Source organism: Arvicola amphibius, chromosome 1 (assembly GCF_903992535.2).
Source record: "Arvicola amphibius chromosome 1, mArvAmp1.2, whole genome shotgun sequence".
Lineage (NCBI taxonomy): Eukaryota > Metazoa > Chordata > Mammalia > Rodentia > Cricetidae > Arvicola > Arvicola amphibius.
Genome location: NC_052047.1, coordinates 122,723,299 through 122,750,909, shown reverse-complemented (window position 1 = coordinate 122,750,909; position 27,611 = coordinate 122,723,299). Strand labels below are relative to the sequence as shown.

Below are 27,611 nucleotides of genomic sequence, written 5' to 3'. Positions count from 1 at the left end.
TGGGTGTCTTGCCTGCATCCATGTCTGTGTACCACATTCATGCAGTGTCTGGAGGGCAGAAGAGGGTGTTGGAATCCCACACAGTTGCAACTGTTATGCTGGTGTGTGTGCTGGGAACGGAACCCAGGTTCAACTGTTATGCTGGTGTGTGTGCTGGGAACGGAACCCAGGTTCAACTGTTATGCTGGTGTGTGTGCTGGGAACGGAACCCAGGTTCAAAACAAACAACAAAAATCAACAACTTTCTATTTAAATATAGATATATTTAAATAAAATTTTAGAACCTAGACCTAACTTGAATATTACTTATGAAAGAAAAATGTTATTAAAATGCCTGTGTATTTCAAGCTTAAATCATACAGACTATATGTGTTATATTGTTTAGAATAATTGGGTAAAAAGTACTGTAAGTTTTGATCTATTAAACATTATTTTACAAGAGAATGTTGTCTTATTAACACAAGGCTCTTCATTATCCAGCTCTTTATATTACACAGATTAGCTGATGAATCTTAGCAAAATTCTATGCCTTATGAAACTTGGCCGAGCTTTTTCACTTCGGCAGGTTTTTCTTTAAAATAAAAATTCCACTGCGCTTTGGATAGCAGAGAGGAAGAATACACGCTCTACGCTGTCAATGTATGCACGGACTTCTGAGTATGGAAAGGGAGAAAATGGTTTGTCATATGAGAGTTAGGTTGGTGAAGGTTTAAAAGTCATGTGCTCTAGATTACAACTAATCAATTAATAACATGATATTGCAGGAAAGTCATTTGAGAAAAAGGATGGAGGTAGGTTGAAACCTGTTTTCAGATTAGATCTGAGGGGTATAGGGTGGTGCAAGCCAGTTTTCAAACTTATCTTTCTCTGATCTATGATTTTCAAGAGTTGGAAACAAGAAAAATAATATGCAACTCTGGGGTCAGAGGCTGTGACTCATTTGGGAGCGTGCTTGGTTGGCCTGCATGAAGCCCTGGGTTCCATTCCCTGCACCACACAAAAAAAAAACGGCATGTTGGCATGCTGGTAATCCCACCACTGGGGAGGTGGAGGAAGGAGGGTCAGAAGTTAAGGTCATACCCAGCTGCATAACAAGTTCCAGGTCAGCCTGGGATACACGAAACCTGTCTTTACAAAGTTCAAAAACATAAAATTCCTTAGTTATAACTGATTTGTTTTAAAAAAATAAGAACCAATTTTTAAAAAACAGCTGACTAATTATAGTTAGCTAATTAATTACAGAGTATGTGGGATGCTATACTCTATATTGTATTACCCAATTTAAATTGGTGTTACTTAAATCTTTGAATAGAAGCTGCTGTCTTATTAATGCCTAGGGTCTGACTCTTAGCGCAGTAAATACTTTGTGGTTATAATAAGGAAGTGATATGTAACATCTATAAATTTTTGGTGTGAAGATTTCTTTGATATTTTTAACTTTTGTTGATTAAGGATTTTATATCATGCATGCTGATCCCACTTATCTCCCCATATCCTTGCATCTGCTCTCTGCAATTGCAATCTTCCCCTCCCCAAATCAAAACCAAATTTAAAAAAAAACAAGAAACAACAAAACAACAACAAACAAAAGAAAAAAAAGAAAAGAAAAGAAAGAAGAGGAAGAAACACAGTTTACCTCCTAGTTCATGTTTACTTAAAAGAGTTCATTGTCATGAGTCATTGTCCTGGCTTGAGGCCTCTAGTTTCTGCTACACCACTGATAATGGGCTCTCACTGGGGCTCCTCATGGATAACCTGCTATTCTGTGTCATGGAGATCCTGCTGTTTTGGATCTGTAGGTTCATCCCCTTCGCATGCTCCAACAGTTCACAGATTCACTGGATGTTGGGGTGGACCAACTCATAACCCTGGTTTTGGGCCTGGGTGGTAGCTGGGCTGGTTGGCTTGTTAGCTTCCCCCATCATCACTACTTGGAGGAGCTCTCCAGCTCTGCCTTGGCTAGCTCACCCAATGCAGCCTACAGAAAGGATGGGGGCCAGTTCTCTTGCTCTTGGGCCCTCGGATTTGGGTACCCCTTACTCATATCATCAGGGCCAGCATTACTGTTTTGCCCAGGCAAGTTGCAGTGCCCTCTCTCCTGATTGCTGTATGGGGCATAAAAGGAGGGGCAGGTCAGCTCTCCTGCTTTCATGCCTTCAGGACTGGCTCACCTGTGCCCTGACTGCAGGGTTAGCTCTAGTGTGCATCCCAGGAAAGGTGCACACCTATGGTGGGGCCATCCTTCCTGAGTGGGGGGAAGAGAATGGAGGACTCATCCCTTGAGGAGTAGGGCCAGCTCAACTGCTACAATAACCAGTGAGGGGCAGGACCAGTCATCCCAGGGCCAGTGAAGGGTGGTGTCATCTCAACACAGCATGGTTCCAATGATCTCCATGCTAACACAGACTGTGGACATTGCCACACACCCTAGCTGCAGCAGGACCATGGCCCCAGACATGACCTTCAGCAGCAGCTTGGCCTGAATGCCACCATGGACCTAGTGACAACACAGGCCACTCATATCAATATGAGCCAGGTGGCAGCATGGCCCCTGGGCACCAACATGGTCTCAGGAGGCTGGCAGACCTGGGCATCTGTAGAGCCCTCAGTGGCAACTGGAGCCATGGACACCACCCTAGACCCCAGCCTCCCCAGGGCCATGAACCCAGACTTGGCTCCTGGTGGCAGCACTGGCCACCCAGATCGACATGACCCTGGTGGCAACATGGTCCCCGGCACCAATATTGTCCAAGGTGGCCAATGAGACTCTGGTCATCAGCGTGGCCCTCAGCGACAACAGGAGCCTGTGACATCAACTCAGACCCTGGCTGCTATAGGGTCATGTCCCCAGACATGGCCCTCTGCAGCAGCCCTGGCCTGGATGACACCATGGCCCCAGGTGATAGTGCAGGATACTCAGATCACTATGTCACTGGTGCAGGGTGGCCCTCGATGCCCACATGGTCACAGGTGCAGTGACAGATTTTTTAAATATTTCCTTTTCGTGACATTTCTATGACAGCAGCATTAGTGACTAGTCCTGTAAATGGAACAGCTAAATACTATATGAAAGGAAACTACTGAAATCTCTAACAAACCAGGTATGACGACACATACCTGTAATCTTAGCACTTTGGAGGCTAAATAAATCTTCATTTTTTTTAGAGACAGACTTCCTTTTTTCCTTTTTTATTGATTTTATTGAGCTATACATTTCTCTCTGCTCCCCTCCCTTCCTCTCTCCTCCCCTTCTACCCTCTCCTATAGTCCCCATGCTCTCAATTTACTCAGGAGATGTTGTCTTTTACTACTTCACATTCAGATTAGATCCATGTATGTCTCTCTTAGGGTCCTCATTGTTGTCTAGGTTCTCTGGGATTGTGATTTGTGGGCTGGTTTTCTTTGCTTTATGTCTAAAAGCCTCTTATGATTAAGTACATATGATATTTGTCTTTTTGGATCTGAATTACCTCACTCAGTATGATGTTTTTTAGATCCATGCATTTGCCTGCAAATTTCAAGATGTCATTTTTTTTCCTGCTGTGTAGTACTCCATTGTGTAAATGCACCACATTTTCCTTACCCATTCTTTGGTCGAGGGACATTTAGGTTATTTCCAGGTTCTGGCTATGACAAACAATGCTGCTCTGAACATAGTTGAGTACATGTCCTTGTGGTACGATTGAGCATCTTTGAGTATATACCCAAAAGTGGTATTGCTGGGTCTTGAGGTAGGTTGTTTTCTAATTTTCTGAGAAATCACCATATTGATATCCAAAGGGGCTGTGCCAGCTTGCACTCCCACCAGTAATGCAGGAGTGTTCCCTTTTCCCCACAGCCTCTCCAGTGTAAGTTGTCATCAGAGTTTTTTGATCTTGGCCATTCTTACAGATGGAATCTCAGAGTTGTTTTGATTTGCATTTCTCTAATGGCTAAGAATGTTGAGATTTCATAAAGTGTCTTTCAACCATTTTAAATTCCTCTGTTGAGAGTTCTCTGTTTAGGTCTGTACTCCATTTTTTTTTTACTGGACTATTTGTTCTTTTGATGACTAATTTTTTGAGTTTTTATATATTTTGGAGATCAGCCCTCTGTCTGATGTGGGGTTGGTGAAGATCTTTTCCCATTCTGCTGCCATTTTGTCTTGTTGACCATGTCCTTTGCTTTAAAGAAGCTTCTCAGTTTCAAGAGGTCCCATTTATTAATTGTTTCTCTCAGTGTCTATGATACTGGGGTTATATTTAGGAAGTGGTCTCCTGTGCCAATGCATTCAAGTGTACTTCCCATTTTCTCGTCTATGAGGTTCAGTGTGGCTGGCTTTATGTTGAGGTCTTTGATCCATTTGGACTTGAGTTTTGTGTGTGGTGATAGATATGGATTTATTTTCATTCTTCTACATGTGGATATCCAGTTATGCCAGTACCATTTGTTGAATATCCTTTCTTTTTTACATTTTATATTTTTTGCTTCTTTGTCAGAAAACAGGTGTTTGTAGGTGTGTGGATTAATATTGGTTCTCCTGAGATAGGGTTTCTTTGTGTAGCCCTGGCTGTTCTGGAACTAGCTCTGTAGATCAGGCTGACCTCAAACTGCCTGTCTCTGCCTCTCAAGTGCTGGGGTTAACAGGCAAACACCACCACTGCCCAGCGTGGATTTCTCTTAATCCTAGCATGATAAGGAAAACTAATACCCCACAAGGAAACACTAGATCTACACGTTGGAACTATTAGGATAGGGTTATTTATGCTCCAACTTAGCTAAAAATACTGCAGTCGGGGAGAACTTGGGGCTTCGGGCTGCAAGCACGATGGCTGCAGTGTGCCTGACTGCTGGCAGGACAGCAGGCACTGAGGCAGAGTATTGTGCCGCAGCGGGAGTTGTGTGGGTCCTGCCTCAATCTTGTTTCCCAGATGCACAATCACCCTGACCCTGAGCAACAACAATCTGTGCTGCCATTGTGTTGATCACGGACCGTGTTGATGTTCACGGTCTGTGTTGCCACTGGGCATAATGTAAATGTTTGCCCGTGGTCCATGCTGCTGCTGGAAACCATGCTGATGTCAAAGATCCATGCTACTGTTGGAGGCCATGTTGATGTCCGTGATCCATGCTTCTGCTGGAGCCATGTTGGTGTCCATGGTCCATGCAGCCACTGGAGGTTTCTGGAGACCAAAAACCATGAGGAAGTCTATGAGCTATGCTTCTGTAGCTGATATGACCAAGGAAGCTTCTTTTGCAGTGGTATCTATGACTGTAGACTCATAACTGAGAGTGAGAGACATCGAAGTCTTTTGTGATATTCCCCCACCCCCTGCCAAAAAGAGAAACAGTTTAGACAGTAAGCAATCGAAGAGAGCACTGAAAAATTGTGAAAGGGATTCTGAAATGTAGCTCCTCACAGTTAATAGCTTCTCTTGGTGTGTGGTGGGGAAGAACTCATTTTTCTTTAAGGGGCTAGCCACTGGGAGTTTGAGCATGCTCCATTGAATATATGGGCAACACAAACTGGACTTGATGTTTTTTATTTTATTTATTTATGGGGGAGGACAGAGGGTGGGAAGGTGCACTTGGGAGAATGGGAAGTGACTTTGATATCCAGGTGCATTGTATGAAATTCCCAGATCATTAATTAAGAACTTCAGCATTGGGCAGGACATCCAGCCCAAAACAGATCTCACACTCTTCAGCCAAATGGCTCCACCACATCCTGCTGCAGCAGCAAAGGGCCATCCCCTGTATGTGACTCCGAGTACCTCCAGCTGTTAACTAGTTCCCCCAGGCCCTGGACCGGCACACAGCTACCCAGCTGCTTCAGCTCAGACACATAAAAATGTAAACAATGCAAACAAATGTTCTCTTCTTAGAGAACACTGACTATTGTGATCTTTACTGGACTTGCATAAGTCAACTAAATAGTTTACTGTTGCACCAAATGAAGAGAATTGGCATTACTATCAGATAACAGAGTTGGAACGCCAAGGGACAGAAGAGAATACCACTTACCTTGAGCAGACTCCTTCTCCTAGACTCAGAACGCTGAGGGCTGGATGTAGAAGGCTCTGGGGTTCTGCTTGTCATGAAGCTAGTGTTGCATTTTACACAAGTATTACACTTTGTGGCGCCAGGACATTCGGGGACAGGTCTCACACTGAGCACACTCTGCACAATTCTGTTGCGTTCTGTCTCCAGCAGAATGGCTGTTCTGACCTTACTCAGTTTGCCGTTAGTCCTGTGGAGATTGAAAGGGCAAATCCTTATGCTCTTGTTCCCTAAATGAGTCGTGTTCTTTAGAAAGTACTTTATATTTCCACTTGCTAATGTCTTAAAGCTGAAAATGTGTTGGAGTGCACCTTGGGCGCTTAAATTTGTTCTAAAGAAGTACATCTATTCCCAAGCTAACAAGTAAATCCAGAGTAGGAGAGAGACAAATGCCTGCCAATGATGAGATGCTGCTATGCTCATGTTCTTGACTGAAGGGACGGTAGTCCACTTGAATATGTGACCCTGCCAGCCCTTGCTCTTCTCCTACATTTCCTCTGCTTTGCTAAAAACTGTTAGATTACGTCCCTAAAGTTAACTATCAAGGTCTGTTCCCTTATTTGCATACTTTCTTATGCCAGACTCATTCCTGAGGATGAGTACCACCAAAGTCCAGAGATCAAAAGTCCTCTTTGGTTCACCTAATTAACATGCCCAATCTAAATATCTCACCGCATCCTAGCCCGTCCTAACACAGACCTTCCTTTTTCCTCCTCTTAAAAATTACACCTGCAGTTGGGCAGTGATGGCACACGCTTTTAATCCCAGCACTTGAGAGGCAGAGGCAGGCGGATCTCTGTGAGTTTGAGGCCAGCCTGGTCTACAAGAGCTGGTTCCAGCAGAGGCTCCATAGAGACAGAGAAACCCTGTCCTGTCTCACCGACTATAATAACAATTGCACCACAGGAAACCACAACAAACAGTTGTGTGGTGATCCACAACAAAAGTATACAAATGTACAAAATGCACACAATTTAAAAACAAAAGTCACAAACTAGTTAGAAATAGTTGTGTGCAGTAAAAGCAGTTTTGGATTCAAGAGCTATTGGATGAACAAATTTTTAAGTTTTTGCCCTCACTCTCTACAATTCACCCATAACTTGGGAAAAATTAAGCATTTGGTACAGAGGGAAATTCAGAGAAACAGCCTCTGGTATGGAAGATGGTTCTCCTGAGGATTTAAAAAACAAAATGAGTGGTTCCTCGAGCAGTTAGCATCTTAAGTCATCTCAGAGATGATACTGGCCCAGGGGATATGTTTAACTACATTGTGAACGGTATTTTGTCCATCACTGGGTTAGCCCTCCCCTAGGACTCTGCCTGGATGCACAGCAGAACAGCTGTAAAGCCAACAGGTAGCGCTGACGGTGACACCAGACACGATAGGTGCAGTTCCACAGTGTGCCTGGAGGGGCAGTGTCATTGCTGTGGGCCCCTTTGGGTGTGTTTCTAAAAAAGTAGTTAAATTGTCAATGTTTCTATTTGAGAGAATGTTAGCATAATTTTATGACACTATAACTGCCTTAATTAGCTGAAAGACCAATTTATCATTAGGAGGGAACAACATATACAACTAAAAGTTAAAAGTGGGGAAAGGTGTAAGTTCATTTTCTGACATTATTTTCCAGTTATAATTTTCAGCTTGCTTACATATCCTACTTAATCTTACAAGTCTGTTTCCGTGAAGATCACATACTAGAGACTAGTGAGTCTTTCCCGGCTTACTTGCTGAGCTTCTGTGATAATATCTTGCTGAGCTCCCTTTCTTTGACACGGCACTGCTTGTATTTCTCTGCCTTTCTTGCATTAGACTCTCCTTCAGCTTCCATTTTCTCAAGCTCTGATTCAAGATTTTTTCAGCCTGAGTTCCATTTGACTCATTACCGAATCATTATTACTGTCTCTTAGTGCCAATTCATATTTTTTATCTTCTGATTTTGCCTATGGAAAATTGAAAGGATATACTTTTAAAACAATTACACTAAACACTCAAAATACTTGCTGTTCTTGCTTTAGTTTTGAGTAATTGATTCCCAGAGTAATTTTAAATATATGAAATAAGATGCCAGAGTTTAAAATATCAATACTAACTCCATTAAAACCAATCATAAAATGATACTGAACCTTGTTTGGTCTGATTGGATCATGAACCTAGGGCCTCCTGCTGTTTCTGAGCTACAAGTCTTGATTCTGAATTATTCACAGATTTGTCCTTATATAATCAGACAGTTCACAGAATAGAATTGACTCAACTTTCCAAAAACCCTGAACAGTATAATGTAATTTAAGAACAATTCAGAAGCATGGTGAAAGTTCTATATCCCAGTTTCACTTTCCCTTCTGGTGTCTTGTTTTATGCTAAATTGCTGAAAAAGTTGAAAATTATTATTCTAAGATATCAATTGCATTTTTTAATGATGGAAACTGAAGTACTTAAAAAAATTAACTGCTGTGGGATATTGTTCTCATATCCTGTAAAGATTTGCCACTCATATTGGTTTAGTAAAATACTGATTGGCCAGTAGTAAGGTAGGAAGTATAGGTAGGACAATCAGACTAGAATTCTGGGAGGAGGAAAGGCAGAGAGTCAGTCACCAGCCAACCACAGAGGAAGCAAGATGAGAATGCCTTACTGAGAAAAGGTACCAAGCCATATGGCTAAACATAGATTAGAATTATAGGCTAATTTAAGTTGTAAGAGCTAGTTAGTAATAAGCCTGAGCAATATGCCAAACAGTTTATAATTAATATAAGCCTCTGTGTGTTTATTTGGGACTGAATGGCTGTGGCACCAGGCAGGAAAGAAACTTCCATCCATAATTAACTGATGTTACCTGCCATCTGGAAATCTCCAACACCATCTGTGATGAGACACACAGAGGACACACCCATCAGTTATGTTGCAAAAGTGTTTGCCTGTCTCTTATGTCTTCTAAATGATGACTTCCTCCCTTCAGCCCCCTCCCCCATTATCACTATTTTCTCCTCACACTGACCTACCATGTTCTCTTGTAGCTGGTGCTGCAGGTCTAGCACTTCTTTTTCCAGAACCTTCTGATCCTTGTGGAGCCTCTCATATTGCTTTTGTGCTATTTTTATTGATAACAACTCCTGCTCAATGTATTTAAATTGTACATTCAGAGGTAGATATTTGGCGTTTATAGTCCCCCATTTTTCTTTCAATTCATGGATCTACATGAATAAAGTCACATAGAGTGGTATAAAAAGGATTTAGTTTAGAAAAGTATTATAATAGAAAAATAAGAGAAACTCTGACTCAGTTGCAATACATTATAGTCAATAGCAGAGTTAGAATGTAATCCATGGAAGTTTGTACAAAATCAACAGAGTGAAAGTCACAATAAATCACAAAAGTATGCTTTAAAAAATAATGTTTCTATTAATTCTTTGAGAAATTCATGCAGTGCATTTTGGTTTCTATTAATTCTTTGAGAAATTCATGCAGTGCATTTTGGTTTCTATTAATTCTTTGAGAAATTCATGCAGTGTATTTTGAGGATATATAATTCTCTCCAGGTCCTCACAGATCCACCCCACCTCCCTACCCAGACAACTTGGTGCTCTCTCTCTCTCTCTCTCTCTCTCTCTCTCTCTCTCTCTCTCTCTCTCACACACACACACAACACACATTCTTTGTCTTATTCTCTCTCTCTGTCCTCTTAAATCCATTGAGTCCAGTTTGTTGTTGGCCAACTTCTCTTGAGTGTGGATCCTGCGCTGGGGCATGGTCAATATGTCAGGGGTCACACCAGCAAGAAAACTGACTCAGAGGCTGGACAGAAAGTCCAGTGGTTAAGAGAACTCGTTGCTCTTACGGATGATTTGAGTTTGGTTCCTAGCACCTATCTGGTGACTGACAATCATCTGTAATTCCAGTTCCAGGGGATCTGACCCGTGTAGGCACCAGGCATGTATGTGGTACACATACATACATTCAGTTAAAACATTCATGCACATAATATTAAGTAAATGAAATCTTTAAAAGTAGAAAGAAAGGAAGAAAATTGACTCTCTTTTTCTCAGCAGCTATCAAAATGCCAGTAGCTTCTCAGCTAGGAGTGAATGTTTGTGTTCTCTCTCTTCCATGATGCGTTTCACAAAAATACCTGTCTTTGTCACAAGATATCTATACTGGACCTCAAGCTTTTTTTCCTTCTGATTTGTCTCATTTCTTTGCTTCATAAAATTGCCTCTTAGTAAAGAATCTCTCCCTCTTCCATCTTTGATGCCTATAATTTTTGAGGAAGTTTTAGGGGCACTGGTTTTCAGTTGTTTAGGTTTGCATTAATAAGTGACTTCCAAGCCAGGCAGTGGTAGTGCACACCTTTTATCCTAGCACTCAGGAGGCAGAAGCAGGCAGATCTCTTGAGCTGGAGCCCAGCCTGGTCTACAGAGATAGTTCCAGGCCAGCCAGGGCTACACAGACAAACCCTGTCTTGAAAAACAAAACAAAACAAAACAACAACAAAAAACCAAACAACAACAGCAACAACAGAAAAAAAATCCCAAAGACTCCCAGAACAAGAGTCTGGAAATTAGAGTGTAATTAATTAATCTGATAAATGTGGAGTTCAAAGTTGCACATCTTTTTCTGAGTTGGGGATGTTGTGCTCATTTGAATGGCTGTCTTAATTTTTTCACTGCTGTGAAGAGACATTGTGACCAAGGTAATTTACCAAAGAAAACATTTCTTTGGGGAATGGCTACAGTTTCAGAGGATGAGTCCATAGCCATCATGGTGGAGAGTCTGGCAGCAGACTGGGAACAAAACCTCCAAGTTTACCTCGGTGACACACTATCTCCAAACAGGGCCACACCTCCTAATCCTTCCCAAACTGTTCCATCCACTGGGAAGCAAGCACTTAATATCTGAGCCCACAGAGGCCATTCTCTCCAGAATATCACAGCCACATTACAAGAAGTACTGATTTTCAGGAAGGCCTTTGAAAAAATCTCCTAGTACAAAAAATCTAGTGATCGGATCCATCTATCTGTGAACAAGAATGGCTTAATTCAATAGCATCATGTAGTCATTTAATCTTTCCACCAAATAAAAGGCAATTGATTTTCAGCATCTGTTGCAAAACAAGTGTGAAAAAAGTATTTCTAACAAGAAATAATGCCAAAGCGTCTGGATATCCACATGCAAAAAATAAAGTTGCACTCCTATTAAATAACATGCTTACAAAGGAACTCAAATTAAACCTGCAAAGTGGAAGAAAACAAAACCCTACAGCTTCTCATTGTGCTTCTGAGCACACTGTCAAAACCGTCATGACTGGAACTGGTATTTAGGTCTGTAATTTACCAAAAGCAGAAAAACAGATAAAGTAGGCTTCAGCAACTAGAATTGTGGTTGAAAAGCTACCATGAAGAAAGTGAAGGGTAGGACTGGAGTGATGGCTCAGGGTTATGAGCACTGGCTGGTCTTCTCAGGGGATCAGAGTTCAATTTCTACCACTTTCTATGCTGGCTCACAGCTTCTGTAAGTCCAGCTCTAGGGAGGCTGATGTCCTTTCCTGGTTTCCAAAGCCACCAGGTGCACAAGTGGTGCACAGACAGACATGTTGGCAAAATATCCATACACATAAAAATTCCATACTTTGTTTTTCCTTCTAAAATATGAGACCTCTATTCAGAAAAACCCAACATGAATGTCTTAAAGAAAGGAATCTGTGTTCCTACATGTGAGAAATGTGTTTAAAAACACTTGATTACATGTCATGTCAGCGTCAAACAGGATGCGAGAGTTGGAGCACAGATGAGGTATGTCAGATGAGGGGCTGTCATTTATGCATAGTGACCATAGTAATTCCTAAGAAAGCACTTGAAAATCAGACCCTTGATAAGGGATTCATATCCAGAATAAAGGACTCCTACAAATAAAGAAAACACGATTTAAAACTAGAGGTGTCGGGGCTGGAGAGATGCTCAGGGGTTAAGAGGACTGACTGCTCTTCCAGAGGTCCTGAGTTCAATTCCCAGCAACCACATGGTGGCTCACAACCATCTATATAAGATCTGGCTCCCTCTTCTGGCTTCCAGGCATATATTCAGGACAGAACACTGTATACATAATAAATAAATAAATATTTTTTTTTAAAAAAACTAGAGGTGTCATGAATGAACGTGCCTTCCCTGTGAGATATCACTCCAGCACTTAGAGACCAATCAAGAAAAGCCTCTTTAATAACAGTCCACAGCTGGTTCTGGCTAATGCACAAGAGGGAACTCACCCTGCACAGAAACTCCCTTAGCTTATCTAGTTTTACAGCCCCAGATTACACTTCGGGCGATGAAAAATAATACACAGTGATGGAAATTCTAAGCTGTGGTTGTCTGAACAAACTGGGAGCTTCACAATGTAAAATACTGTCACAGTCCCCCTTAGACAGACCAGGGCTTGCTTTTCCCAGGCGGCTCCCTGCCAGGGTTGTTCTGTCTGCTGGGCAGAACTACGCTCTTCCTTATCAGAGAATCAGGGGTGTGACTTCAGCTAAATTCTACTATGTGTAACTTGACGTTTCCTAAGATGACTGGTAGATCTGTTATGACACCAGTTTACCATTCCCAGTTTCTCCTGTATCAGAGAAAGAATCTACATAGACATTTGTCCAAAGAAATACACAAACCACTAGTAAGCACCTAAAAGGCACGTCCTCATACTACCCCCTTAGTAAATAGTTAAGTGCAGACAAAAACCGTCCACAGTGTGTGCTTCATGTCATGAGGATGGAAAGCTTTTTTCACTTGACATGGTGAACAAGAGCATGGGCAAGGCGATAGAGAAACCATGACCCTTATCCAATGCTGTCACCTCAGAAGACTGAGCAGAGTTATCACACGACTCAGCTATTGATTCATAAGTACTCATGAAAGGAAACCTAAAACATTGGGGACTTCAGACCACCAGACCCTGAATTTCCTGTAAACAACTTGTTTTCCTCTGCTCTGAGCAGCCTGCAGGTGCCCTGAGCACAAGACCCTGATGGCGGGAAGTGGTTTCTGGTGGACCTGCAGCTGAAAGATCCTGAGAACTGGGCATGGCCAGAGCCCTAAATAAGCTGGCATTAAAGGGGGGCATTCTTGTTTCAAGGATGACCCGTGTCCCTGTGTCTCTGTGTGTTTGTATGTTTAAATCTCCAGGCCCTTGCCGGAGGCTCATGAACCATCCTGTAGTGCAACTTTAAGGAATGGATAAAATGTGTAGTATAATCCACACAACGGATGATACTACCTGGCAACAGGAAGAAAGAAACAGTGTTTGGTTATGTCACTTGTTTGAAGATGGACTTGGGTGCTGTGGGACAATAGTCTGTATTCTGTCAGTTATATTTAAATAAATGTTGATTGGCCAGTAGCCAGGCAGGAAGTATAGGTGGGACAACCAGATAGGAAGTAGAGGGTGGGTCAATGAGAACAGGTAATTCTGGAAGAAGGACAGTCCTAGTCTGCAGTCCTGACCCAGCTACAGAAGAGCAATATGTAACTGCCTCGCTAAAAGGTACCAAGCCATGTGGCTAATATAGACAAGAATAATGGGCTAATATAAATTATAAGAGTTAATAAGAAGCCTGAGCTAATGGGCTAATCAGTTTATAGTTAATGTAGACCTCTGTGTGATTTCTTTGGGACTTAATGACTGTGGGAACTGGGCAGGACAGAAACCCCCACCCCAACACTTGGGTCACGTGGCCTTTTATCTGCTCCTCTTCCCAATGTGAACATTGATCAAATATCCTCTCTCTGTTTTTCACCAATTATTCATCTCTTTGGTGTATGGTAAGATTACAACAGGCATGAACACTGAAAACATAACACAAACAAAAGGAGCCAATGAAAAAGAACCTAGACCACTTTGCGATCCACGTATGAGACAAGTTCACAATAGGCAAAGTGATGGGAACAGCGGATTGGTGGTTCCCTATGCTGATCAGGAAAAGGGGATGAGCAATGCCTGCAGGGTGTGTGGTCTCATCAGAGGGTGGTGAGAGCAGTCCAACTGGAGGGTGCTTGGAAAGCCGTTGCAGCTGCATCAGACGCTACTGGCCTGCCTCTGTTAATGACCATGTTAGCTATGTCCCAATAAAACAGTAGAGGGAACACTAGTAGAATCATTGTCTCTAGGGCAAACATTAAATATAGAGTTGTTTCAGAAAAGTACTCAGGCCTTGGAAAGATCATTGTGGAAACAGTGGTTGTTTCCTGGGGTTTAGAGAATATTTTTCTGAAGGAGTTTCCCAGCTTTTGTGTGACTTTAGTCACATGGCAACCCTGGGACACCTGGAGCGTCTTGCATTATTGGGTACAGCAAACAGTCCACCAGAAGGACTAAAGTGGCAGGGCTGTGACGTATTCCTTCACAAATATGAAGATTAGATCAGGGCTTTAAAAATTAGGAACTTGTTTCACCCCCAAAACAACTCTTGTGTAACAATCAATAAATTCACTTTCGTACAGCTGTTGTTGTGTTGTTATATTATTATTATTATATATTATTATTATGTATACAGTGTTCTGTCTGTATGCTTGCTGGCCAGAGAGGGCACCAGATCTCATTACAGATGGCTCTGAACCACCATGTGGGTGCTGGGAATTGAACTCAGGACCTCTGGAAGAGCAGTCAGTGCTCTTAACCTCTGATGCCATCTCTCTAGCCCCTCGTACAGCTGTTTGAAGTTCAGTTCTTGAAACTGTTTTCTGCTGCCACAGAGCCTGGATTACATCTTGGAGTGACCTTCTTTTATTTGATAGTCCCATTCAACATATAGTAAAATAACCAAATAAAGTCAAATAAAATTGATGCTATTTCATGATTTAGTGGTTGTAAGGGTGTGTACTGCTTGGCTGCATGTACCAGCTTGCATTCAACAGAACAACTATTTCAATGGAAAATAACTAATTTTCATTGACACCAAGTGTGAACTTTGAGAATTATATTGTTGGTCTCTAAACCAAATAAAAATTACCTCATTTTTTTACACATCCACTGAAATATTCACTTCAAGTTCTTTAGTTTTTAAATCTCCCATGGCAACTAAATTCTCCATTTTCATGATCATTCAATTTTCTTTTCATTATTTCTAAGTGTTTCTTTATTCTGCAAAAGTGTATAGAGTTAGTATGGGAAGTCTTGTAAATAGTAAATGCTTAACAATTTTTTTCAAATGGATTGTATAAGCTATCGTGTTCTTACATACATTATTTCTTTTAAAATGAACCTACACATTATGAACTCTCATTTGTTTCAACTTAAAATTATTGAAAGTACTTTAATAAAATCTTAGGTAAATAATATAAAGAAAAAACTTACGGTATTTATGTCAGATAAGAATGAAAACTATAACCATATACCGAATTGTTTCAACCATTTAGTGTAGGTATTATAGAATGAAGGATTAACTAATTATTAACAAATAGGAATAACCCATAGATCAGTAATCAAGGTAAAGTAGTATGTGTGAGCTATATGCACATATATAACACTTTACATACAAGAGTTGACTAGCCATAGACTTTGGTATTTGTGGAGGGTCTTAAAAACCAAACTTCTGCAGATACTAGGTGTGACAATATTTTAGTTGTTTGTATGCATATACAGATACATACAGATATTTATATATGTAGATTGTAACAAACAAGTTAGCACATGTATACTTCATGTAAAATGAGTGACACCCATGGAAAAATAATGTGTCTGTATAATACCATTGTTGCAAAAAAGAAAAGCAGAAAGAAAATAAAAACCAAATCAAGCCAAAACCTGTCTCAGCAGGGAAAGAGGTGGTGGACATGAAGCCTCCCCTCTCTGGAGCGGGGCAATAATAGCTCCTGGGATACAAGAGTCAGAGTTCTTGAAAGTGTGGATGCTGGAAGCCAAACACTTGCCAGCGGGAGGCCACACAGTCGAGAATCTATGAGCAGCATGAATTAGAATTGATGGGTACAAAGTTGAGTGTATGGGGAAGGGGAGGATGGATCTGGGAGGAGGAGGAGGGTAAATATCAAAATAATGTAGGAAAACTCAAAGATCAAAAAATAGAAAGAAAAAGAAAGAAGTAAGAAAAATTGAAGGTAGATGAAGAAATGCCTAGAGCCATACCCAAGGCATCTCCATTACTGCTTTCAGGATCATTAGGGAATAAGCATATTTAGCATCCAAATTTTCAGATTGATTCATGAGTTTTTGAAGTAAATTTTAAAAAAAACGATAACTTTTGGTTGTTAAAACAGTTATAAAATGAATTCATATTTAGGTGTTAATAAAATCAGTTAAGTATGTCCGGTGAGTGAAGAGATTTGAAATATTAAAATCTTACTCGGTGAGCTCCCTCTCCAATTCTTCATTTCCACTCTTCTTTTGGTCCAAAGAACACTTCAGACATAGTATGATTTTGTTGAGTTTCTTTAGCTGTTCCTCTTTGTTTCTCGTCTTTGGAAAAAATAGAAAAATTACTTATAAAACTTGACATAAACTATTCTTTCTTAAAGTAGTATTTATTGCTGGGCAGTGGTGACACACACCTTAATCCTAGCACTTGGGAGGTAGAGGCAGGTGGATCTCTGGTCAGCCTTGTCTACAGAGGTGAGGTCCTAGGATATCCAGGACTCCATAGAGAAACCCTGTCTTAACAACAACAACAACAACAACAACAACAACAAAACAAAAAACAAAACAAAACAACAACAAAAAACTATGCTTTAAGACAGGTTATCAAAAATCATTATCTTATTCATTCAGTCAAACCTCCTATAAAGCAAAGAGGATTTTCACCCACAGCAGGAAGTGGCATTAATATGAATACATGAAATATTGTATCAGTGGGTCTTTTCACATTTCCTGAAAAGTTTCTTTTAGGGAAACATGGGACAGACGTGAGACAAGGACCCGACTCACCAAGCTTGCCCACAGTTCCTGAAGCTCTGCAATTTTCTTTCCTTGTCTTGTATTGTAATCTGCCTCAAGAACATTAGCTTGAAGCCTAAAATGGTGTTTATAAACAATTATTCTTACAGATGATAATTTTTTTACAACATTGCTTAATGACAAAGGACGTAAAAGTCTTAAAAAATTGAAGAAAAGTAGATAGTGTTTCATTTCTAGCTGCATTTTATAGAAGAATGTATAAATTTTAGGTGATATGATCAAATATCACAAAGCTTTTTTTTTCTTCCCGTGTGGTGATGGAACTCAGGGCCGTGGGCATACAAAGCATGCCCTATTCATCCCACTGAGCTGGGTCCCTAGACCTAAGGAACACAAAGCTGAGATTTGTCCCTAGGTCTTCACAGAGCTATCCTTATTGTAACCGACTATGGATTTTCACATTCTACTGACAATTGCTTTGTAAATACTCAGGTTAATTGTATGCTCCTTTAAATCATACTTCTGCAAGCGATCCTGAGTCTTCTGAGAACTCTGCGTGGACTTGCTCTTTGTCGATCCTGTGCCTCTTGCAACTAAAACAAAGGATTAAAAAGAAAGCTTTCCTACTGTTCTAATACAAATCTCCCTATCATATGCTTCACACTAAAATCATTTTAAAAATGTTTTATTTTATATGTATTTATAGATCTGTGCTTCAATGTGTGTAGATGCACCACAAGCATGAATATGCCTATAGAGGTGGGCATAGGATCCCCTGGAGCTAGGGCAGTCACAGGCAGTGTGAGCTGCCCTATGTGGATTCTGGGAACAGAACCCAGACCCTCTGCAAGAGAAGCAAGTGCTCTTAATTGCTGAACTGTCTCCCTAGCCTCCTCATGCTAGGATCTTATCACTACACAGCCATTATCCTTTACCTGCACACTAAGGGGACTTTTGTGATGTCACTGTGGAGTTTACTGAGTTACTGCAGAAGGGATCTTATCCCCCACAAATCTAAAATACTATGATCTGAGTCACTGACCTGTCCTGTGACTGACTGAAATATGGTATGCTTATTTGAAATTGTATTTTCTCAGATACTCAAATTGATAAAATTGGCAAATGAGAAAAATTTGAAATCTTATTATGGTGAATGTTTACATGTTCAAAGTGCCATCTCAAGTATAATTTTAATTATTCATGTAGACAAATAACTAGAGCTATTCAAGCAATGATTACAAAATAACAAGATACTCCAGCAGAGGAACAGGATGCTAAAGAAAGTGTGGGAGGCAGCTTCTAAGTGAGATGCCAGAACGCTTTGTGTCTGGGGCCCAAGCTCCTGTTTCTAATAGCTATTGTCTTTTTTAAAAAAACAAAAACAAAAACCAAAAAACTAGTTTTCTGAGTTTGACTATCTCATCAGTAGAAGATGAGGCAATTACAACATCTAACACTGGACTTTATGGATGATAGATTAGAAAATAAGCCAAAAGTAATTAGAAGAATTGGAAAGAATAGGAGTCAGGTAGCATTTGCCGCTGGCATCAGCACTTGTTGTTCTCACACCACCCTATCCTGTAAGCAGGTGGCATGTTCACAGAAGCCTCCTGTTGTAGGAGGTGGACCTAACTATGAATAAACATTCTCTTCCTCCGTGTCAGCCAGCACTCTGATGAGCGGAGGGTGGTTACTAGGGGTAACAGGCGAGACATGGTGCATCAAAGAGCTTTGATGAGAGCCTCTCTGTTGTATGACTCACTACAAATCTAAACCACAGGTCAGCCTCCCCTGTAAAGGTAGGAAAATCTCACTGTTTCCATTGTAAGAAAAGTAGATGAAGTTTTATATTTAAGCTTTCAACATATATTTAGATGAAACCTCTTTTTAGATGAAAACTCTGGGATCAGAATGTGTGCATCATGGAGCGTGGAGCTGCACATGTATCGGATGCCTTCACTGTGGAGTGTGGAGCTGGCATGCATATCAGATGCCGTCATCGTGGAGCGTGGAGCTGCACATGTATCGGATGCCTTCACTGTGGAGCATGGAGCTGCATGTGTATTGGATGCAGTATTGTTTTCAGAAACCCCTTGTTTTGAAATAGGATTATTTCTCTGTAAAGGAAGCAATGAATTGAAAACAGGGTATCTGCTGACTGTATGTGTCCCCTTTCCTTAGCAGTTTGCAGTAGCAAAGTACGAAGCATCCTTCTAGATGACCATGGCAAGGGAGTGGAATCGCTGTCACAAACTAGAAAATCCATCATTGGTGGCAAGGGGGTTTTGCGGGTCATGGGAAATCAGCTCCTGTGAGAAACATTAAAGCCTTTGCTTTGGCAAAGCTCTCACGGATGTTACTATTCCAACTGCTGCAGACTGGGCACTGAAGACTATCAGCTTGTTCAATGGGAAACGTGCCTCTAGCATCCCCAAATGCTTTACATATGCACATAGCTGGCTGCAGAGATGCATCAGTGGTTGAGATCACTTGTTCTTCCAGAGGATCTAGGTTTGGTTCCCAGCACCACATTATAGCGGCTCCCACGATCTGTAATAGCCAACAGTATTCAATATCATTTATGGCCTCTGTGGGCACCAGGCATGCATGTAGGGGACACACACACACACACACACACACACACACACACACACACCACACGCAAGCAAGCAAAAACACTCATACACATAAATAAAAATAGAAATAAAGATGAAATCTAAAAATTCTGTTTTTCACTACACATGTAGCTTCCTTTTTTTTTTTTTTTTTTTGGTTTTTCGAGACAGGGTTTCCCTGTAGTTTCTAGAGCCTGTCCTGGAACTAGCTCTTGTCGACCAGGCTGGTCTCGAACTCACAGAGATCCTCCTGCCTCTGCCTCCCGAGTGCTGGGATTAAAGGCGTGCGCCACCGCCGCCCGGCGTAGCTTCCTCTTTGAAACACGTGCACATTCACGTGTCAACACATCAGTCAGCTGCAAATGACTGATGAAAAGCGTCTGCACTCTGGGTTTCTCTTGTGTATTGAACTTCTTTTGCTTTCTATGGTGATTTTGCAAAGCGCAGCCTGGTAAGAGTCTGGCATTTGGTTCTCTGTGAGTTTCCAGTCGGTGCTGTTTTCTTCTTTGTAGTTAAAGGTACGCTTCATGAAGGTGTAATCCCACATCATTTGGTGGCAAAAAGCCTGAAAGCTTAATTAAATGTAGAACTTTCAAATAAATCTATGCAAAGAAAGCTGGTTAATGCCCAGGGAGAGACTGTCACTCCACATGGGAACCTTGTCACAGAGCGAGGCCCAGACACGACTGTGAAGGGCATTTCTTTATGAAACACGGAACAAGTCTCTTTTACAGTTGTAAAGCTCATGAGCCTGCATTTTGGCATAAAAAGTGCCTAGTTAACATTTATGACAGCATAAATAATTCCTCATCCATTCCCTCCAGGATTTACTGTAGCTATTGGCTATATTGCCATTATTCCATTTTCCTTAGATTTCAATTAAAACAAGTTTATATGCCTGTGTGTGTATGCCATGCATGTGCAGGGGTCCCTGGAAGCAAGGGAAGCACGAAGAGGGTCCCAGATGTTCCACAGCTAGAGTATATGCGGTTTTAAAATGGCCAACAGGAGTGCCAGGAACTGAACTTTGGTCCTTTGGAAGAACAGCATGGTCTTAACCACTGAGCCATCCCACCCATATCCTGAAATAACATTTTGTTAAACACATACATAGTAGAGCTATGGATCTCATGACGATATTTTGGTCAATAGTAGATCAACACACAATGGTAGTCATGCGGTTATACTGCCTAACAATACATACATATATGCTTTTTAATTAGAGATAGTATAACTAATATTGATAAAATAAAGTCACATACATTAAGCATAATTAATAGAAAGCAATTAATTTACCTGACTCAAGGTCTGCTTTGCTCTCATGTACAGGCTCCCCAGAGCCACGGCATATTGCTGGTCTTCGGTAGAAAGTCTATCTTTCCCTGGCAACTCGGTCTTCACGCATTCATTCTCTTCCTTCTTCTCTTTGTGTTTTAATGCAACTCTGTGATTAAATATACTTAACTTAAAATTCATCTTTTCAAAGACAAAATTCCACAGTTTGACCTTGCTTTTTATTATTCTAACAAGATATTATCCTAATATCTATGTTTCAATATTTTTTTCTAGATCCTATGTTTTCAATTTCTCACTGTAATCTTTTCTGGAGATCGTATATACTGGGAAAGTAATATTGAATGATGTTTTTTTTTTGATGGATAAGTTTCTGTTAAGATAAACTTTGGTAGTTATTTTGAAAAAGCCATCTTGAACACTATCCAACAATTTGACAAATGGAACATGACTGTTTGTACATAATTTGACGTCATTTTCTACATAGCCCCTAAATAAAACAGGCAATGTAAAGTTAACTCCTAAAAACTGTTGCTTGCAAACAAGCATGTGAGTTAGCTAGAAACAAAATTTTATTTTTAAAAAAACATTACATGCACCCCTCAAATAATTTACAATATAAAAGAGCCATTCCAAAGCTTTCAAACAATGAGGGTATGCACATTACGAGATTTTAAAGGCAAGACTAGGGAGTCTATTTTACCTTTTACTAATGCATTTGATTCATCTTACTATTATTTTGATAGCAATTTAAAAATCAATACAAGAGCAATTGATTCGATAATAAAATGTATCCGTTCTTTCAATATAGAAAGTAGAATTTACTTTATCAATGAGAGACATGTTTAATAAATTAATAGCTATCTACTCTATTTAGCACGGTTCAGAACAAAGGTGTTGGGTCTGGAGAGATTGCTCAGTGGTTAGGAATTCTGGCCTCTTGCAGAAGATCTGGGTTAGGTTGCCAGACCCACATGGCTCCTCACAACTGTCTATAATTTTAGTTTCCGGAATCAATGCCCTCTTGTGGTCTCTCAGCCTGCATATGTAGTATACATACATACATGTAAATGTATATTGTAGTATACATACACACACACAACAAATAGATAGCTATATATATGTGTGTATATAGCTATATACATACAACACATGCGCGCACGCACACACACACACACACACACACACACACAATAAATGAATAGCTGGGTGGTAACTTAGCATTTACGGGCTGACCTCATAAAGAAGAAGTTTAATCTCCAGCACCAAAAGCAGCAGCAAGCAAGCAAACAAACAAACAAATAGTACCACTGCATAGATTCTAAAACTTCTGTTGAGAAAATGACGGCTTCTTACATTTGTGGTGGGACGTGTAAGTTAATACAGCTTTGTGAGAACAACTTAGGCAAATGGATCAAAGTCGTCTTTACATTTCTATTTATTTTTATTTTTTTGAGACAGGGTCTCACTCTCCAGTGCAGAGCGGATGGAGCTCATACTATGTAGCCCCAAGCTGGCCTTCACCTTCCTTATGTTTCCGACTCAGCTCCTCAGGGATGAGATTACAGGCCATCACACTCACCTTATTAATCAAAGTCGTTATTTAAGGCAATAATTCTGTATTTTAAAAAAATCATTAAAAACACAGAAACACCACCACCACACACACATGCACACACACACACATATACCACACACACACACACACAACACACACACAGTCTATTAGAAACAGCATGCTTTCCCAGTGAGGAATCACTCCACATGCTTGGAGATGAAGAACGAGTGTGTCTGGCTTGGCTGATGTCCAAGAAGAGCTGACCTTGAGCAGAAGGTGTCAACTAACTAATATCCACCGTGGGCTTATGCATTTCACACACTCTATCATCCTTAAGTCTCCTTTAGGTCCTGGCCCTAGGCTATCCTCTGAACAAATTTCTACAGAGCCAGGCGACTGCAAATCTGGCCAAGTGGCAGATGGGGAGATTTAACAGCAGCAACAATTGCTGGAGTTATTTCTTATGTACACTAGAGTGTCTTTTTTGAATTGTTGTTACCCGTCTTGGTTATGTGGTAGAATTAAGTTTTTTTTTTCTAATAAAAGCACAAGGACTTCAAGGCACACCAGAACTTGATGATGGTTGTAACCCGACACAAGACAAGGAAGTTTTCTCTTATACAAAAAAACCCGAAGGGGGTGTTTACACAACCAGCAGTTTCCATGGATCTCCTCCCCTAACATCTCTCAAAGCAATCCACCCTAGAACTATACGGGCTCTTTCCTCTCCAGGCCTTTGGGGCTAACCTTGATCTCGCAGGCTCTGCTTTCATCCCCTCTTCTTCAGCTTCTCTGTTTTCCGTGTTTCCAGTTTCCCGGTAAGTAGCTCCCAGGGCTCCTTTCAGTTTCTGTTTGCTGTCTGTTAGGACACAGGTCTGCCATCTTAAGATGGACCAGTGGTCATTTTTCTTTTAAAATTGAAGACACAGTTTTTTTTATGTGATATATTCTGATCACGGTTCCCCACATCCCTCATCTTCTTCCAGATCCTCCTGCCTTCCACCCATCCAATTCACAAGTCTTTCTCTCTTTAAAAAACAAACAGGCAAATAAAAAGCCCAACTCCCACAGCCCAAAGAGCCACAGCTCCTCACAGCTCTCTCCAGGATACAGCTAAGCAGTCTGTGCAGGAACTCGACACCTCTTAAATCTTGTTTCTAGTCTCTTCCATGCTCTTCCTCAAGCTGTGAGACTTCCTGCCAGATAGCCCTTCCTGTGAATTACCCAAGTCTGATCCTTCCTTCGTTCTTGAGATTTTGCTCAGGGTGCTCTGAAGACTGCTCATGACAGCCCTCTCTTTCTCTTCCTATCCTCACTCTCTTCTGTTATTTTTGAGGCCAGAGTAAGTAACAGCATGTAGTCCAGGCTAGCCTCAAACTCAGAGATCCCCCTGCCTCTGCTTCCCGAGTGCTGGGATAAATGCAGGCGCCACTATGACTCACTTTATTCTCACTCCAGGTTTTAAATGGAAGCTTCTCCTTTCTCTTTAGGGTCTGATCGTGTTTAGATATCTATATATTTATACTGTTTTTGCCAAATGTTCTCTTGTCAACTCGGAGGCTCTTTCTCCTAACAAACTACAGTTTCCTGAAGGGAATTGTCAGTTTCCTTCCCAGCTGACTGTTTCTGCTTTACAAGAACTTCTGTGTGCAATACTCCCTGTATGAATGAACTAAATCCCAGAATTCCAAGGCCCTGTATCAAACAGGAACCAGTATAGAAATACAATCTATGAATGTTTTTTGTCAAGAAAGGGCTATATGTAGTATTCACTAATTCTGAAACAAATGCATACTGGAGATGCCCACAGCATGCAACACGGGGTAGGTACTACGGTCTGCAGATAAAACGAAGAAATCCTGATGTAAGAAATGTCTGCTATCACTTAAGGGCACTTGATCTGCACTGGGCTCTGGAATACTGTCCAGAGAAAGAGATGGCCAGGCCGAGAACGCAGGAAGACAACGGTCAGTCAGGCAGAGGGTGGAGAGCGCACTGCACCACAAACATTACTGAGACTCCATTCCCAGTGGAGTGAAAGGCGCAGATTTCGTTTTCACCTGGAGCAACTCCAAACACATATGGCACGTGAAAGAGCAGTTTGAAGACGAGGATTTGTCTGGTATCATATGAAGCTGGTCTTTCAAATGTCCAGCTGCCTTTCCTGAGAGAGCTCTAGGCTGTGACACAAAGAGAGGGAACATGACCCAGGAAGGCTACCTGAGAAATGATCAAGATGGGTCTGTTAACAGCCAAGTGGGCAGGGATCACAGGACACAACACCAAAGACCTTCAGGGTCCCTTTGACTGTGAGTAGGAAACAGTATCTATGTGCCAGGAGAAGAGGGCATTGTCCTCTGCTCGTGCTGAGCCAGGAAGACAGTCTCTTCCTGCTACACAGGCAGGGCAAAAACACAGGTCATCCAACAGTGGAATTCCCCAAGGTGGAAGGCAAACTCTAGACTCAGCACAGTTCTGATATCCCCACTCAGCAGTAGGAACAGGACTGCCCAAATCACATTGTTTATTAGCATTTTAACAGTGTTTGAAAAGAAAACACAAAAGCAGGAGTAGACCTGTGAGAGGTATTTATGTGTGTGTGTGTTCATGTATGCATGTGGGAGGGAGGTCTTTTTGCACATAAATGTGCCTGAGAGCCTGCCTATATGTAGGCAGGAATGCCAGAGGACCACCCTTTTTGTTAAAGATTTATTTATTTATTATGTACACAGTGTTCAGCCTCCATGTATGCCTGCAGGCCAGAAGAGGGCACCAGATCTCATTACAGATAGTTATTAGCCACCATGTGGTTGCTGGGAATTGAACTCAGGACCTCCAGAAGCGCAGTCAGTGCTCTTAGCCTCTGAGCTGTCTCTCCAGCCCTGCCAGAGGCCAACCTTGAGTGTTGGGATAGAGAGAAAGCTAACTAAGAATGGCATGGACTTTTGAAACCTCAAAGCCTGCTCCCCAATGACATGCGTCCTCTAACACCTCCTGACTGTTCCCAAACAGTATCAGCTGGGAACCCAGTATTCAAATATCTGGACCACACAGGCCTTCACCTTCCTCTATTGCCTCCTGTCTGATTAGACTGGAAGCTTGTAGTCTCAGCTAGGCCTGTGAGTTCCTGGGACCTACCTTGCCTCCATCTTGCAAATTTCAGTTTAAAAGCATAAGAAACCATGCCTGAATTTTTATGTGGATGTTGGGGATTAATATTAGGTCCTCATGTTAAAAAAACCCAAACAAAACACTAATAAAAAGGAATGGTATTAAGAATGTGTATGTATGTACACACACACACACACACACACACACACACACACACACCTCAACAAATAACAAGCAGCGTAAAAAGAAATGAAAATTCACTAGGAAGCTATACAGATGAAAACAATTGTATTCTCAGCACTGGCAGCCATTGTAGCCATTGTGATATGCACAAACAGCCACCCATGAGATCTCTACTGTACTGTGTGTGAAGAAAGGAAGGAATGTGAATGCCAAATTCTGTTGATATAAATGGAAAATGGTGAAAATATGTAGCTGGAGATCTTTTCTCTCTCCTGTCTGGTCCTACTAAACTCATTTCTCTCCCACCCATCAGTCCCTGCAACCACTTATGAAATAATCATTCTGGGGTTTAATATCAATTATAATTGTTTGGCTAATGGCTCAGGCTTCTTACTGACTAGCTCTACATATAAGTAAACCCATTTCTAATAATCCACGTATTGCCACGTGCCCCATGGTTTCCTGGTGATGCTCTTCCAGTGGCTGCTGGCGTCTCCCCGATACTGCTTTCTTTCTCCCTGTCTCTCTGTCTGGATTTCTCACATAGTTATATTCTGCCCTGCCATAGGCCAAAGCTGTTTTTTTTTATTAACCAATGGTAATAAAACACATTCATAGAAGGGTATCCCATATCACAAATATTTTCTTAAAACAATTTGGCAGTTGCTTTTTAAAAGGAATAGTTTATTTTTATTTTTTTTTATATTTTCAACAGGTAGGCTAGCTTCAGATGGTCACTCTCCCCACTCTCCTCTAAATCCAGTCCCCCAGTCTCATCCCCAGTTCTGCAGCAGACCACCTGCTGTGGGTTCTCCTCTTTGCTGCCATTCCCAGGGAACTAAACAGGTCCTGGTAGAACACCATCCCTCCTGTAGATTCCCTCAGCTCCCCTAAGCCCATTTTTGATACCCAATACAGACACCCAGAGACATATATTACCCAGAGCCCACAGTGGCCATACCTATTAGGAACCTAGAAGAATTCCCTACCAGGTAACACACAGCCACAACCTTCCAAGAACCAGAGAAGGCAACAGAAACCAAGAAACAGACCACCTACCCAACAAAGACAAAACCAGATATCAGCACCTAGAATAACAATAGGCAATAATAGTTTAAATATAATCAAGCAATAGCCGGGACTGTATGTCTTCACTAGAGCCAGGCAACCATGTCTCAGTAAGCCTGAGAATTCAGCATAGCTGAAACACTCTTGTATGAATATGACAGAAGTTCTTAAGGAGTGAATGAATAAATCCCTTAAAGAAATCCATGGAAACACAAAACACAGTGGAGGGAAATGAATAAAACAGTTAAGACTTGAAAGTGGAAACAGAATCAACAAAGAAAACTCAAACTAAAATAAAACTGGAAATGAGAAATTTAGGTACTCAATGAATCTCAGAGGCAAGCCTCACTAACAGAATATAAGAGATGAAAGAGAGAATCTCAGGCATTGAAGACACAAAAGAAAAAATTGATAAGTTGGTCAAAGAAAATGTTAAATCTAAAACAAAATGTTCCACAAAATTAAAAAAAAATCTCTTCACTGAATGCAATAAAGATGAAGGGAAGAAAAGAAAAAAGAAAAAAGTTCACAGATACAAAACACAAGGAAATCTGAGATACTATGAAAAGACCAGCTCTAAGAATAATAGATATAGAAGGAGAAGAAACCTATACCAAAGACACAAAATATTTTTTAACAAAATCATGGAAAAAATTTCCCTAACCCAAATAAGGAGATGCCTATCAAGGTACAAGTACATACAGAACATAAAATAGACTGGGCCAGAAAAGAAATTCCCCTCAGCACATAACAATTATAATACTAAACATACAGAACAAAAAAGAATATTAAAAGTTAAAAGGGATAAAGACCAAGTAACAAATAAAGGCAGAGCTGTTAGAATAATACCTGACTT

The 27,611-nt window shown here is 41.0% G+C and overlaps 1 protein-coding gene across 1 annotated transcript in view; it reads right to left on the bottom strand.

The window, feature by feature from the left end:
• LOC121676961 (ankyrin repeat domain-containing protein 26-like) overlaps nt 1–27,611 on the bottom strand; it is an 89,827-nt gene that overhangs the window by 3,987 nt on the left and 58,229 nt on the right. Inside the window, 13 exon segments of the mRNA XM_042054068.1 lie at nt 6,004–6,229; nt 7,765–7,895; nt 7,897–7,980; nt 9,040–9,231; nt 15,030–15,080; nt 15,082–15,160; nt 16,380–16,492; nt 16,958–17,042; nt 17,448–17,491; nt 17,494–17,520; nt 19,262–19,477; nt 20,839–20,986; nt 23,141–23,252. Coding sequence (XP_041910002.1) covers nt 6,004–6,229; nt 7,765–7,895; nt 7,897–7,980; nt 9,040–9,231; nt 15,030–15,080; nt 15,082–15,160; nt 16,380–16,492; nt 16,958–17,042; nt 17,448–17,491; nt 17,494–17,520; nt 19,262–19,477; nt 20,839–20,986; nt 23,141–23,252 — 1,508 coding nt within the window.